Here is a 16,041-nt window from a genome sequence, read left to right on the forward strand (position 1 = left end):
TTAACTCTTAACCCCCTCATCTTTTTTTAAAACATGTCATGTGTAGATGTAATAAAGCCAAGTGAGTCATAGGAGATGATGTGAGTTTGCATAACAGAACTAAGTATAGTCCAATAAGCACCTTTTCAGATGGTTTCTTATAAAATCAGGCTTATCGGCGAGTTGAAAAAGAGTAACTTTATTTTCATAGTACCCTTTTGGGAAATATCTTCTGATTTAATACAATACTTTAACTATGGGCACAATGCATTCAACTCATTGGGAAATACCATGGCGAAAAAGGCTGAACATGTTTTGATCACTCTTTAAAAGCATGTTCCTTTCCCTCTACAGTAGCTGCTTTTTTCAGGAATAAAGCGAACAGGTGAGATTCAAGAAAGCAGGGATCATTGAGGAGTGTTTTATGTGTTTTAAATCCAAGTCATACAGGCCAAATTACTTTAAAGCTTATAATATACCCAGAGCAGAAAGCAAACTCTTATATCTGAAATACTTTTAACAAGGTATCGGACAGCCTAATTGAGGTGATATATCAAACGTAATTGCTCTACACTAAGCACCCAAAGCTTCCATAGTAAAATTAGATGTTACTCCACTGATGAGCATTTGGAGCTTTATTATTTAGGGTCGTATTCTTCTTTGTTTATTACTCTGAAGATTTTTAAGAATGAGAGAATGATTATTATATAATCTCAAGCAACACATTTTGGTAAATCATCATAATTTGACTCATAATTTCTCTGTTGTAATGTCTCATGAAAGCTTAGATGATACATTTACTATGTATGAACGAGAACAGTGCCTTGCAAAAATATTCAACCCTTTGGAGGTTTTTTCACATTTAAACCACAAATTTCAATGGATTTTATTAGAATTCCTCAGGCAGACCAACCCAAAATGAATTATATTGGTGTTGCAAAAGGTAAAGGGTACACAGTTCACAAATTTTTTTCCCACTGTATTCAGCCCACTGTATTCTGAAACATTTTAATAAGAAAAACACCTTCTAAGATGCTTAAACAGTAATTAAGTTTTTCCTTTAATTAAGAAAAACTGGTAAATAAAGTTGTCCTGTAAAGGCCTCACGGAAATTGAAAACTAACATAGCACATCACATTTACAATATATTGTTGTTGCAGTATCATGGACATCGAGGCTCCTCAAATTTGTTGGGAGCCTGGAATGAGCTTACTATTCAGCCAGAATACCAGTATTCTCTGAAAATACCAAGCATATATTTACTGTCGAACTGGACGCTGACCTAAATCATACAGTGCAGTGGAATGTTTGGACCGAAATATATTAATGTGTTTTTACAGCCCAGGCCTTACTTCTACCAAAAATCCGAGCAAACCAAAAACTTTATAACAAAGAGCAGTTCAAAAAAGGTCGTCGTTTTATGTATTGACTCAAAAGGGCTAAATGCAAGCACTAATTATTTATAAAACATAATTAAAGCTGTGTAACTTTTGCCTTGAAATTACAGTTATGCACTATTTAGCTCTGTTTATTAACATAAATTTCTGATAAAATACATTGAAATGCTTCCTTGAATAAGAGAAATGAAAGAATTTGAGCTTCTGGATGTTTTTGGAAGGCACTCCACATGAATGACCAGCTGCAAAATGTTAACTTAGATAGGAACGGCGAAAGCCTACCTGCGTGTACACATGGACACTTTAATAATCCTTCCAATGGTGTATGCATTTCCCTGCGTGTTCTTTGTCCTCGCATGTCCGCATGTGCACATGTTTGCGCCTGCGTGCATCCTGGTCTGCCGGCCTGCGTCCCGTGTGTGTTTCTGTCCTTGTGTGCGCGTGTGTTTGTGTGTGTGCGTGTATGTGTTCCAGGAGAGCCAGTGGTTGGACAGCGTATCTCTCCTAATCAAGGATACAATAGATGGGGAGATGCTGATGATCGACAACCTCTCCGGCTCCGTCTTCCACCATTACTCCTCTCCACCTGTCTGCAAAGACTGCAAGGGCCACCCGCAAGAGGTACCAACCTGAACACATGTAAAACACAATGCAGTATACAGTAAATTCACAACCTAAAGCAGGACTGGGTAAGAAAGTATGAAAGTATTAATATGTTAAAAGCTAAACAGAAGCAAATACATATTTTTGCACAATTTAGTATCCATAAATCCTTTATAGTCATTAGTGTTATTTTTGTTCCGTCAGTCCCATATCAAGGCTGCTTGATAAGATACAGCACAAGATAAGTGAAATTAAAGCCCCATTTGTGATATAACCTGCAAAAAAATCCAATGAGTGAAAAATTTTAAGTTTTTATGTATAAAAAAAAGGCTCATTATAATCACAAACCTTTCACAACACATTGACAAAATCAGAGCAAGAAAGAAATAGGCTTTTTTGATTGTGTCTCAAACTAAGCACAAATGTTAGATTTGTCATTTAAAAATAACTATAAAAAATCAAGGTTAGATTTTTTTCCTGATCACATAATCCATACTGTAAGAAATGGAGGTGGCAGTATCATGCTGTGGGGATGCTTTTCCTTAGGAGAGAGGGATGTTGGTCAAAGTTAAAGATGGATGGAAGGCAATGACCCTGAACATAAAGCTAAAAATATGACAAAATGATTTAGATCATCTTTTAGAATGGGCAAGTTTAAAAAACCTAAACTAAAATAAATAAAGCTGTAGATGCACATCTTTTGTTGCTGGTGAAGTATGCAAAGAAGTATTCACAAATATTCTAAGTGTATTTTTCAAAAGCAGCACATTTCAACCAATCACACTGAGCTAGAGGATAAGTCAGCTGAACATCAGTCAACTGGTAAAAAATAAATAAAAGTTAAAAAGTTTGAGAACGAACTTTTATAATTTTGATATATTTACTGCTATAAGTGGGTTGCTGTGTCAGATAAAGCCATGTTTTTGAGCCTCTACACTCCAGTTAACGATTAATTAATCGATTACTTATTTGGTTGATTACTATTTCAATAATCGATTAATCACGACTGTTTCAGCCATTGTCCTTAAGGGAGGGCTAGTGGTTTAGCACATTGCGCTTGGAATCCTGAGGTTCTGAATTCAAGCCCCACTCCCACGGACTGCCACTTTGGGTCCCTGAGCAAAGAATCTTAACCCCACACTGCTACCTGGGTGCTGCACAACGGCATCCCACTGCTCCCCAAGGGGATGGTTTAAATGCAGACAGTGTATTTCCTTGCTCTATACTTGTGACAATGTAATGATAATAAAAGCTGGAGAAGAAAAGAAAAAAAAAAAAAGAATAGTCTGCACTGGCTAATTCTGATCTTTTCACCTCCATATGAGGTATTCAATCAGATAGGTATCTGATAGTTTTTAAAGGTTTTGCGGTCTCAGGGTTTTTTCTTACTATGTTGAATGCTGCCATGTGATGTCTAAATGTCCTTCTGTGTACGCTAGAGCTGTGTAAAGTTTGGAGTCAATTATGCAAATTCTTGCTGCATTAAAGTATAGTCTGCAGACCATGCAGAACAAATGGATTTCAGTCAAATATAGGAACTGAACATCAAACCATGCACTGCCAACATAGCATTAGAGTATAGTACTTCACAATGGAACTGCTTTTGTGCTTGCTTGAAACAATTTTATTTTTTAAACTGCTTTACCAGCATTAGTTTCATCAATGTGTAATTTTGAGAGTGAAAAAATATTTGAAGTTTTTTATTAAGGAAATAAGGAAAGTAAGAAATGCTCCTACACTTGCATTTTACTGATATAAAATTCTGGGAACTCTAAAGACCTAATGGGTATACACGATTTAGGCAGCTCTACTATTTACCTATTTTTTGCTATTTCTTATCGGTACACTGGAAAAAATCTTGATAAGTATTTTCTTCAAAGAAGTATTTGGTCTTAAATTCAGGGGGTAAGTGTGACATGTTACCAATGGAACAAGACAATTTTCATTTAAAATACCGGTAAAAAAAAAAAAAAATTGTATTGTCTTCTTTCAAGTGCACATTATACAATTGTCTCATTTTAAGAGTAAAAATACTTATTCCATTGGCAAATCATCTTATTTACCTACTCAAATACACTTAATTTCAAGCAGATGCTTTTTTCATAACCCCAAGTAGAAAATGGCTAAAAATGTACATTTATTTACAATTGGACCCTAATGCAGTAATTTATACCTAAATATAAGCCCTTACAGATACTAATTTGTAAAACATATGGAAGATTTCGCCATAAAATAGAATCCAGAGTGTAATAGACTTCTGTATAGGTAAGCATCCAATTTTAGCTTGCATCAAAAGCTAGGCTAAAAAACCTGGATTCATCCTCTATTTCTCCTGGAAACCCAGATTACAGATAACATTTACATTCATGAACACAAATATATGCAGGATACTTCAGATCAGTGTGCTGTAAGACAGGCCAATAATATGGACTATGTATTTGCACGTACTGTACTACCATGACAATTTGTTGATAAAAGGCATCCTGCATGGATACTTAATGAAATAATGAGGTGTGCCTGCATGAGCCCACAAATGCATCCATCCTTCATGACCGTCTTTATGCACGAGAGCATGCACATGGCCACCCACGATCTCCTTGAGTTTATATTCCAAGGTGTCTTGTTAACAGCAAAGTCTTGAATTCAACATGCACTTAGAAACATACTGTCCTGTGCAAATGTTGTCCATCATAGTGACAAAGGGCTGTGGGTCAGCTCAGAGGAGGAAGTAACTGGGATCTACACCTCCTCACCTGTCAGCCTCGCTTTCTGCCTGTCTGCAGCTGCTGTCAGAGCATCAATCTTCCCTCCTTTTTACATGCTTCCTCCCGTCTGTATGCGTACCCACTCCTTTTCTTATCCCTGTTTGGTCTCTTATTTACTATATCTGATTCAGAGCAACTCTGCTTCAGTTTTTTTTTTTTTTTTTTTTTTAACACTAGACTTGCATACTGTTCCTTTCGCTAGTTCTCATATCCCTTGATTTTTTTTTATTGTTACATTTGGTCACATTTCAACAAGCATTAATATATTTTAATCAAGATTGTGTGTTATGTGGAAAAAAATTAGAGGTAAAAGCCACATTTGCAGTGATTCCCCTCTATCTCTGACTCAGCTAGGATACAGTGCAAACAAAAATTCTTGAAAAGGTCACTATTTTGTAAAATGTTCAACTGTGTGATTTAATCTCAGTATAAATGCAGCTGTTTTGTAAAAGCCTCAGAGGTTTATGTGAAAACGTTAATGATCAAGAGGCATCATGAAGACCAAGGAACACTGCAGACAGGTCAAGGAGAAAGTAGCGGAGGATTTTGCTGAATAATTTTGCAATAAATCAAAATTGCGATCAGTTTTCCCTAGTATTGCAATTTTATTTCAAGTTACCTTTGCACTAACCACAAGCTTGTAGATTTCTTAATTTACGGTTTTAGTTTGTCATGACCTTGAAAGCTTGCTAGCCCACAGTCCATTGTTGTATGACTTTACTGTAACCTTTGTGTGGAAAAAGTGCTAACTTAGCACTTACTTAACTTGAGCTTTCTGTGTGGCAGCAAACCCAGTTTAAGTGTATTACCTAAAGGGCTGCAGGGAGAAATTTAGTGTCTTTGATTTTATTGTGAAATCAATCTTTATGCTTTGCTCTTAGATTGTTGAGTCTCCACTTGAATGTTATGTTGAAATCTACAAAAGAAAATCTAAAATCTGGATGACTTAGTGTGTGGGAAGAGTATAATTCATCATGTTACTCTGAAACAAGCCCTTGAGACGACCTGGAAAGTGACAGTTCAACCTTTACCATTAAATTAGCTGCATATATTGACCTTATGCTTTGTTTAGACCAGCTTCCCTCTATATTACTTCATTTGTAATCATAGCAGTGCATTTCCTACAAATCATGTTGTTAATCTTAATGTGTGTTGTAGGAAATTACCCTCTGACTATTTCTCCTGCAGGGTTTAAGGATATATGATACAGCAAACAGCATGTGTTGGCTAGCATGACTCATGTTCTTTGGTCAGGACAGATTTGTTTTTTTTTGTTTTTTTTATTACAGTCCCCTTTTGTTGAATAGAACAGTGCCTTTCTCTTCTTATACTGAAGTAGTGACTTTGTAGCTTCCCATCTTTTTACAACAAACAAGCAGTATTTCTGCAGTAGCAAAGTTTTCCTCGTTTTATTTTGCTTCAATGTTCTCCCCAAAGGCACAGTGAAGAAAACAAGAAGAGAGACACTGTAGTTTCCGTGGTGCGTCGATAAAAAATGCAGATGAGTTGCAGAGGGTTGTTGAGGCCATTTATTGACCACCTATGGAGACACAAGTCCCAGCTACAGTGCTGCCAAAGAGCCGTACAAGTGAGGGCTACTGGGTCAATCAAAACGGAAAAACTGTAAAGTGGTTCTCTCAGCTAATGAGTCACTCCACTGTGCTTGCGCCTTGTGTCTTTGCTTTGCTTCATTACATCTCTGTCTCTCTCTGGGAGCTGTGGCAGTGGTGATTAACTGGCTCATATCAGCAATGAATCTCTCTTTATGAGCCGCTTTGTGCATGCGTTACTACATGGCTAACCAGCCTCGCTCCACTGAATTTCACTTGGCCCACTTTAAATACCACGGTTAACCACTTGCTCTAGGTATTTATTGCTTTACATCGTTAAAGAAATAGTACTGAAAAGCCTAAACAGTATTTTTGGGATATCAGCTTCCACTCATTTTAAATATTGAGGAAAAAAGCATATTGACTTATTTGCATGCTATGCAATTTCAAGAAAATTGTTTTTCAAATATTTTTTGAATGCTTTGATTTGAAATAAAGTTGAACGCATTTGTTCAACGGAGGATAAACCAGTACTGCTGGAAATGTCTCATCATACTCTCTTTGCAGATCCTATTGCATTATTGCCTCTGGATTGTCAGCAACTGTTGCACCTTATTTCAGCATGGGGGAGGTTTTATCTTTTATTGTTTTGTCTACAGAGCTTGTTTTGGTTATTTAAAGGAAAATGAGTAAACAGATGCATCATGCAAGATCTATTTATGTTTTCAAACATTTAAATGAAGGAAACATTATTGAGGTATTCCATGCTATGAATAGTTATGGTAAATACTGATGAGATTGTGTTCTTCCAGCATGATGGAATAAGTAACTGTTTGTTTTTTTCTTTCATGGGCTTTTAAAGGCATCAATAAGTAAAATAAACTCTTTGCAGCAGATCAGAATGGCAGAGATAGAGCAGGCATCACTGAAGTCGGAGCAACTCTCGGATAAGTCCTCATCCCCTGCTCTCCCTGACGACCTAAGCCTGGATGAACATAACAGCTATCAGCTGCTGATGCATGAAGGGAAGGTAAGTTTAAACCAGTGGGGCTGAAGGAGAAGATCAAATAAACAATATATATATATATATATATATATATATATATATATATATATATATATATATATATATATGTATATATATATATATATGTAAATGTAAATTTGTGCAACACGACGTATCATTTGAAAAACATATGTAATTCTGAAACCTGATATCAAGCTTGTATTTCTTATGACCTTTTTTAGAAATATTGGCCTGATAAAAACTATGCTTAATGTGTGCCTAAAGGTTGTTTTTGTTAAAGGGTACTTATATCATACTCTAGATTCTGAAAAATACCTAATTAGAGAACACAAACTAACACTAAGCATTCAAGCAATACTCTAAGGCCCAGACAGCTACCTTGGTGATGAAAACTGCTCTTTAAGGGGTTAAATGCAGAAGGAAAGATGCAAAATGGAATAACAAAAAAAAAAGATAGACAGGCAAGAAGGCAGGCAGGCACACATAATTGTCACACACTTTATTTTAGTTGAGGCTTGGCCTGTAAGACAGTTTACCATGAACTTATGATGAAATATTTTGTCAACATGACTTCTTTTAGCTTCTTTAATGAGCTGAGGTCCATTTCAATATGCAGGTTTAACAAACATAGTTCAAATCCTCAACTCTAAATTGATTGAGCCTAAAGTCGGGAACTCTGAGTTTTCGGTTTTACAATGACTGCTATGAATTAGTTCAATCAACTCTAAGTAGGTCCAGTCACTGCTTTTGTTCCCTGTTAGTCAGGTAACTCCTCCTCCACTGTGTGGTGCCTGCACCATCTTTGTTATTAGTCGCCACACTGGGGTAGCCACAGCCTATGGTGACAGCTGGCCGCTATGACTGCAAATCCCATAATGCTTTGCGAAGAGAGCTCTCCACGGAAAGTATTTCGGGATTTATTGGCCTCTTCTGAGGCCTTTCTTTTCTCTTCATACATTTTATAGACACTTTTTCTCTGACGACCCTTTCAAAGAACCGCAGTAAGAAAGGCGAGCTTCAATGACTGTGCAGAAAAAGATAGCTAACAGGACAAGCACATAGGACGGCCTTACATAAACTTATCACCAGAATGATTAACAATTAGGAGGACCATTTATTTAGATGATCCACTTGGAAATAAAAGATCATCCTCTATACCTTTAAGTTTTAGTTTCTACTTACCTACTTCATACTTTTTATGTATTTTATTTACAGGCTATCTTCTTTAAAAAAAGAATGGGGTATTTAAAAACAACTCCATTTACAGGATATAAGATTTCTTTTAATGAGTGATTGTTCAATATGGCTGACATGTTGATCAACTTTTTTAGATGAAGAACTACTAAAATTATGTTCAGATTACACATGAGTACATTAATTATTTCTGCAGGAAAAAAAATACTTTAGGGTTAGGATTAATTCCGTGATAACAATCTACTGAGCCTACTGGTAAGTAAGAGGTGTAATCTGAAGCTATTCTATGGGTCAAGTAACTGCTAATAATGGCCATTTATTGGGATGATAACATTCAAAGCGGCTGAGACAGACCGCTTCCTGCCTACAGCCACGCTCACCAAATGACTTGTTCTGGGCAGAGGGCCAAGGATTGTTTTTTTTTTACAACATAAAACTTAGTAAAAAAAAACGCACGTACAGGCTTGGTGTTTAAAGAGGAACCACAGACTTTTTTAATGATAATGCACCCTGTGGCGAAAACACAAAACTGCAGCACTCTTTTGCTTGTTCTCTTAGCTCGCTACTTCTTTTTTTGTTTTTTGTTTTCACTTTTCACGGATTTTTCATTTGTCTGAATTAAGCTGCATGTTCGTTGCTTCTGAGTATCCAGAAAGTCCATCTTGAAAATAATGCTTCGACCCTAAGTAAATGCAAGAAAATATAGATGCATGATTATAGATGCATCTGTGCTAAACTATAGAAATGTCTGCTCATCAAATTATGTTTTAAACAGTTTGATAAAATGGCTATTGTAAAGATATTTTTCACTAAAAACTTAAATAATGTCTCTTTTAGTTAGATAAAAAATACATTTCCTATTGTTGTTTTTTCTTCCAAATTTGCCATAGTAGTATTAGGTAATTATCCCCTTCTACCATCTGAGTCTGAATTTTCCTCTACACTATGTGTCAGGCAGCGGGTCCATCACGTTTAGACAGAAATTATACCCACACACAGCCACAGGTGCAGCTCAACTTTGGATCACTATCAGCTTTAGAAAGTCCACTCCCTGCGTAGGCGTTCATCATAGTGTGTTAGCACTCCTATAGTGCTTACAAATTCAGCTGATTGTTCCGTTTTTATTTTCTGTCATTTTGTTCTTTAACCAGGAATTACTAAATCATTAGAGGGTGGACTATTCCCTTTGGAAAAGCTGTCGAACACACCTGGTTATCCTTTTAAAAAGAAACTTATATGTCACTTTTTTTTTTTCCACAAATCTTCCTCTTGGCATCTTTTGAGAATTGGTACTTTGGAATATGTTTATTTATTTAATTATTCTACAATAATATAGATTATCCTACATATTTTTTATGGTTTTGTGTCCCTTCTCTTTTAGGGGAGGTGCAGCAGTGGCTCCCATGAATCTGAGGAGGCTGTTGTTGGAGAAGGCAGCCATGGAGGAGGTCATCAGGCTGAGGAACAAGGTCAGGTGCAGGGGGCATCCCTGCAATGCAGGGTTTCTTGCACAGAGACAGAGACCACACTACAAGAGATGGGAATACAAACATACCAAACAAAGATGTGCTCACCAGTCTGCTCCCCTGGTCAGTAAATTCTACAAGGTTATTTTATGGAGATAATAATGAACATGTTTTAACTTGATTAATCAAAATAATAATTATTAAAGTTAATATTTTGATTATATCACCACTGCACATGTCCATTGTATTAAAGCATGGAACTACAACATTACCTAAAATTATTATGGAGCTGTATCTTATAAAAAAGTGGTCAGTTCAATTTTTGAGAGAAAACTGTCTCATTACAATGAGCATTTATTTATGTTCAAAAACACAATACAGCTCCACAATAATTTTAGACTGAAGACTAAAACTGGTCTTTTTTCAATTTCCTAATGAAGGGAGGATTAAAGGAAGGTTAACTAACAGCGGTTGAATGTTGACATGCCTCAGAGCCTAAATACTACACATATAAACATTTTAGTGACTGGAAGAAGTTACTCAATACAAATGGTCTTTTAAAAGGAAATGAAAAAACAGGATTACCAATGATATCCTGGCGGTAGCCAGATTATTATGTGTAGAACTTAGTGGAGTTCTATGTTATCAACCTGCCGTTCAGTCTGATCATGAAAAGGATCGACGTTTAGTGCAATACTTCGAGCTGATAGGGTCACGTGCCAGCTAATACTCGCCTTCCATCATATGCTTTCTCGCCATAGCAGCAATGATCACAATAGGATTCGTCTGCAGCTGCTTTAGTGTTTTCACAACTAGCAGAGTAACTTGATAAATCAAACTTTTTCCAAATCCTGTCGAAAGAAAAGCACAGACATCTTTCCCATCTACAAATGCACAAGTGGTTCTCTTTGCTCCTTTTTTAAACGTTTGTTATGCCCCAGCATGGCGCTTCTGACTGTCGTCATTCCTACATGTCCCGCCTCAAAAAACACTGCTGGCATGTCATTATTTCGACTCGCTGGTGGTTATGAGACGGACGTATTAGCAGGAGTCTTTCAAGAAGGATTTGTTGTGAGACTGAAAACTCAGATCTCGTGACAATCCAGCTTTGAGTGCAAGGTTCACCAAAGTTGGATTTCTTTAGCGTTACATGATCTATAAAAATAAAAGCATTATTCCTGGAAAAATCTTGGTGTCAGGAAAACTGCTTTTACAGTTTGCAGTTAGTTTCCATTTTTAAGATTTATGATTGTCTAGTGTTATTACAGTAAATAGATGTAAAATTTGAATAATTTTAAGCACATCAGTGCTGGAGATCAATTAGCCCTGTGCGGTGTAGCTGGATAAGTCCACTTCTATTATATTTGGGACCATGATTTGAAGTGAGCAGCAGAAAGAACAGAATACATGACTGAATGAATGACTCTCTCACTCACTAGCAGATAATTTGCTCAGATAAAATAAGAGATTTATGTTGGGGGAAAAAGTTGACATGAATACTTGTGGTTTTCTCCCAAAGGTGCGATTTCCAGCCTCAGCAGCAAGGAGAGAGGCAAAGGAGATGAGGAAAAGGGAGCCAGTGGGATTTCTACCCTCTTTCATTTGCCTGCTGAGTTTTTCCATTCTGCAGGGGCATCTATCCCGGTACCCTCTCGCAGTAGGAGCCTGCATTTGTCAAGAGGCATGAAACTGACCTCTCCAGCCTCTTGGGTCTCATTCCGCTCCCCTGGAGCCCCTCGAAAGAGGATCTGTGCACAGGTAAGCAGACAGAGGTTACAAACTAAATAAAAGTGGAAGAATAGCACAATATTAATGTAATTCAATGGTTTTGTAGCTAAAAGAGATAATTGTAAACAGTCTTGACTTCATGAAAAGAAAATTGTTGGCTGGTGCATTTACTTTTCCTTTCCACTTCTCCTTTCTGTCTTATTATAGTACCCATCCCACAGTGATTCATCCCTGGCAACTGGGAGCTCAGAAGGTAGCCTTCAGACAACTCTGGAAGAAGGACTAAGCTTTAGCATTTCTCCACCTCAGAACATGGAACTGTCAATCCCAACAGCTTCCTTACCACCCATGTGCCCTATCTCCCAGCCTGAGGATACTATTTCCTCTCCAGTTCAAGCCCTAAATCCAAGGGCAAACCCTCCTGCTGTAACCCTTTTGGCCACCAGGGGTCACCAAAGGAGCCAGAGCAGTGGACGAGGCAGCACGAGCCCCGGCTACAATCGAGAAGACTCCATCGACCCCTCAGATGAAGACTTGGGTATAGGCATTGGCTCTTCTATTGGTGGTTGTGGCTCCAGCCAAGCAGGCAACAGTGAACATTTATCAGAGACACTAAGCAGCTTGTCACTAACATCCTTGCTGCCACCTAGCAACGTCCTATGCCCTGGAGGGCATGTAAAGAAGTGCAACAGCACAGGTAGCCTTGACAAAGGGGGTCTTCTGTTGTCTTCTCGATGCAGGGAAGGCCGCAGGGAAATTATGGGCCTGGAGCTAATGGAACCCCAAGCTTTTTTGGCCAACCCCTGGACAGGAGTATTAGGTGATAGCAAAAAAGGAGAAGGGACTGGGGTAATAGAAGACAAAGAGCACAGTTTCAAGGGAAAAAGCTCAAGCCAAACAACAGTAGGCTCCTGTCGACAGAACAGATGAAACATAATGTTTAGTTGTTCTTTTTCTTTCCATTTCTTGGAACTAAACCCATTGCTGTTCCTCTCAGTCTGCTTCATTATGGAGACAGAGGTCTGATGAAACATGATGCTCAGACTTTCAACACTAAACCCTCATCTTGCCCCCTTAACCTCTTTATATACTGTATGTACTATCTAGAGTGGTGGTTTTGGCTGTTTCTAATGGTGCCAAATGGCTATAGATCAAAGCGCATGGCCAGAGGAGCAGCCCCTCTACTGTCTTGGTAGGTCTCGTTCTACAGGATCTGAGGGAAAGTGGTGTTCACACTGAAAAACAACAACTTGCATTTATAAGACACACAGTTGAGGCAAGGAGCTAGATGCAAAAGTGAGTTAGCATTGCTCTAAAACAGCTTTGTTCTCTCTCTAATGGCTTAAGTTGATTTGGACTGGAAAAAAATAAAACAAATCCAACTATCAATGCCATGAATGACTGTTTTTAAGTCTCTTGTTGACTCAAAGGGAGGGTCTTAAAGCAGGGAGTGGATCTAACAGACATCTTTCCTGACAGACCTGCTTAAAATGGAAGAAGGAAGAAGAGTTCGACATAATTTGCTCCCAGTCTATGTTTGTGTGTCCAAGCACTGCCTCAGGTATCCAAGCAAGAGTTAATTCATTCTGCACAACATCTCAGTGTCTCTGAAACCAGAATATGGGTATCAGCATTGTGTGTCTGTCAACTTGGTCTTCACTGGTAGCGGAAAATGGAAATAAATTGAGGGACAGTGGAGGTATAACTGCATGGAGTGATTCGTGAAATTGGTTATCTTTCATTCTATCTCCAGGATCTCTCAATCATAAACATGGAAAAATAAGTGTGAAAGAGAGGTGGAGTGAAACGAACTCGGAATCCTGTCAGGGAGCACATAATTGTGCACGGAGCAACATTTGTGCACTGAAATACAGCTCAATGTGCACTCCTTCTGACTGCACTCTTTCTCACCATCTTCAAGGATTCTAAACGAAAGGACGCTGTTGCAAAGAACCTCGGCTGCATGATAGGATTGCATTTAACCTGGATTTTTTTTTTATCTATATACAGATGTGTATTAAGATTTCAATGTTTGGTGATAACCATGTGATTCCTATTCCACTATTTTTGTAGACAGGAGAATAGGCACGTTTGCATTTTGCCATTAGTTTGTCCTTATTGAATCCCTGCAGTGTCTTCGACTTGTCTAAGACTTTTCGTCTGCTAGTGGCTTCCAATTTTGTAAACGTTTTTTAAGTGAGGACACTACATAATATGACAAGCAAAAAATTTCAAAGAAACTTGTGCGCTGAGTGATTGCTCTCAGCGCATTTCCTTATGTGAATACTTGCTCCTCAAGGACATTTGAGGGTTGTTTTTATTTTGGATTCCCATGAGTTGGAGTGTGTGGACAACCAGAAATGGGAACAGCCATATTCACACGCCATATTCACTCACAGACATGGCTGCACTATTCTTTGCTTGTAGCCTCATGACTGAACCCCTCTGACACCACCACTATGAAAGCTTTAATTTTAAAGTTGCATCAGAACATATCGGTTTTGGGCACTCTAGTGCACCTTAAGCATGGCTCTGGGTTTGCAAAACAGTATGCTAATTTACGACATGATATTTTGATGCACTCATGTTTTCCATCTCCTTGTAGCAACCCTTTCTTATTGTACCATTTATTTTTGAACTAATCAGCAAGGTTTTTCCTCTTTTTATGAAAGCTATTTTGGTTTCTGGGATTTAGAGAATTACTACATCAAAAACGGAGATCCAGAAGCCTGATTTCTAGGGGTAGACAGTTTTTTTTTAGATAAATTTGCTTTGATTTTCTTCCAAGAAAGAAAAAAAAAATGGAGGTGATGTAAGAAAAAAGAGGATTTTACCTCATTTATCATGCAAAATCACTATGATGACTATGTTTTAATAGAAGGAGTTTGGTTTCAGTGGGTGAGACAGCTGTAGGTACGTGTGTCTGTGCGTGTGTGTGTGCGTAAATAACTTCAGGCCTTTTACTGGAGTGTGCTGTTTGTCAGTGAAGAGGTTACCTGTAGTCTGAGGATGAAAATGAAAATCAAAGCAACCAAGGGCTGTTTTAGCATCAAAGATATATTGTCCTATTATATCTTTTTAAGATGAATCGTTGTCAATAAATATGGCGTCAAAGGTTAAGCCTGACAACACAGCAATAAATGTTCCATGTATGTTCTCTGAGTAAATGATGTCAATGTGATTTTTATCTCCTCAACAACAGAATTCATCAGTGCCCGTTTTTCACTCATATTTTTCGGAAACCTAACACCCATTCAGAAAGCACCTCTGCCCTCTCAGATACCACTCAGAGAAGAGATGGGCTCCAATTGGACGACTTGAACAAATGACATTTTTTAACTCAGGTCGGGGGGTAAAAACCACTAGTTATATTTTACACAATAGCTGCAAAGTCGTGCTAAGACAGAAGGCAAAGCAGAATTTCACCTGGTTTGACTCATCCCATTTTGAATTGGTTTGTACTGTTTTACTTTTCACAACAAGACATGAGCTTTAGCAATGTGTGAAATCTTTGTGTGAAAAAAATTGTGCCTTTACACATTATGTGTGCTACTGCTCATACTGAGTCTGATTTAAAAAGTAACTAATTTTAGGATTTTTCCCCATTAATAATTTTGAATATTGCCATTTCAATTTGGCAAAAATACTGAAATATACAATGCAAAATTAAATATATGAAGACATTAATTCCAGGAATGAATAATAAATGATTTAAGGCAACATCAGGCCCAGTCTATACAAACTGGTATAAAGGTATTCCTTAGATTATAGAGAACAGTAGTCTTCCAAGATCTAAAGACATACATTTCTCTTAGAAGGATGGTGATATCAAATTATTCCTTTACCCATTAGTTAAATTATCCACAAATCATCAAATCTGCATAAATGACATCTATATAAATATAGATATTTTTTTTTAAGTTTCACAACACTTTAATAGAACAAGAAAAAATAAATAGGCCTACTTAATGCAGACCATTATGCATGCTTTTTGTGCAAGTTTTGCACTTCTACAGTCCACATATGAAAGTTCTCCTATTCTGGTCATAAACTTATGATAAAAGAGTAGAGGTGTTTTCCCTAGTGATGTTTAGTGTTGTCATCAATGAAATCATGTAATAAGACTTAAAAGAATGAAGATGTCAAATTCGACAAAAAATCGGTCTGTGACAGATCTGGCCATCATGTTATCTGTTTTTTTTTATTTTGGTGCTCAGTAATTTAACTACTTCGGCTCTCTGACCACACAGAACAATAGATCATACACAGCAGAGTTTTCAGAGTCCATTTAGTTTTTGTTTTGTTTTTTTTTGTTTTTTACGATTGATACTT

At 37.4% G+C, this 16,041-nt stretch overlaps 1 protein-coding gene across 1 annotated transcript in view; it reads left to right on the plus strand.

The window, feature by feature from the left end:
- LOC119777652 (voltage-dependent T-type calcium channel subunit alpha-1I-like) overlaps positions 1 to 14,876 on the plus strand; it is a 182,615-nt gene extending 167,739 nt beyond the window's left edge. The window contains exons 32-36 of the mRNA XM_038276619.1: positions 1,851 to 1,997; positions 7,187 to 7,324; positions 9,897 to 10,104; positions 11,501 to 11,739; positions 11,917 to 14,876. Of these exons, the coding sequence (XP_038132547.1) occupies positions 1,851 to 1,997; positions 7,187 to 7,324; positions 9,897 to 10,104; positions 11,501 to 11,739; positions 11,917 to 12,639 (1,455 nt within the window). The 3' untranslated portion in view covers positions 12,640 to 14,876. The remainder of the gene's footprint in view (positions 1 to 1,850; positions 1,998 to 7,186; positions 7,325 to 9,896; positions 10,105 to 11,500; positions 11,740 to 11,916) is intronic.
- The last annotated feature ends 1,165 nt before the right edge of the window (positions 14,877 to 16,041 follow it).

The sequence above is a fragment of the Cyprinodon tularosa genome, unplaced genomic scaffold, assembly GCF_016077235.1.
Source record: "Cyprinodon tularosa strain WSP-4 unplaced genomic scaffold, ASM1607723v1 ctg126, whole genome shotgun sequence".
In the NCBI taxonomy this organism is placed as follows: domain Eukaryota; kingdom Metazoa; phylum Chordata; class Actinopteri; order Cyprinodontiformes; family Cyprinodontidae; genus Cyprinodon; species Cyprinodon tularosa.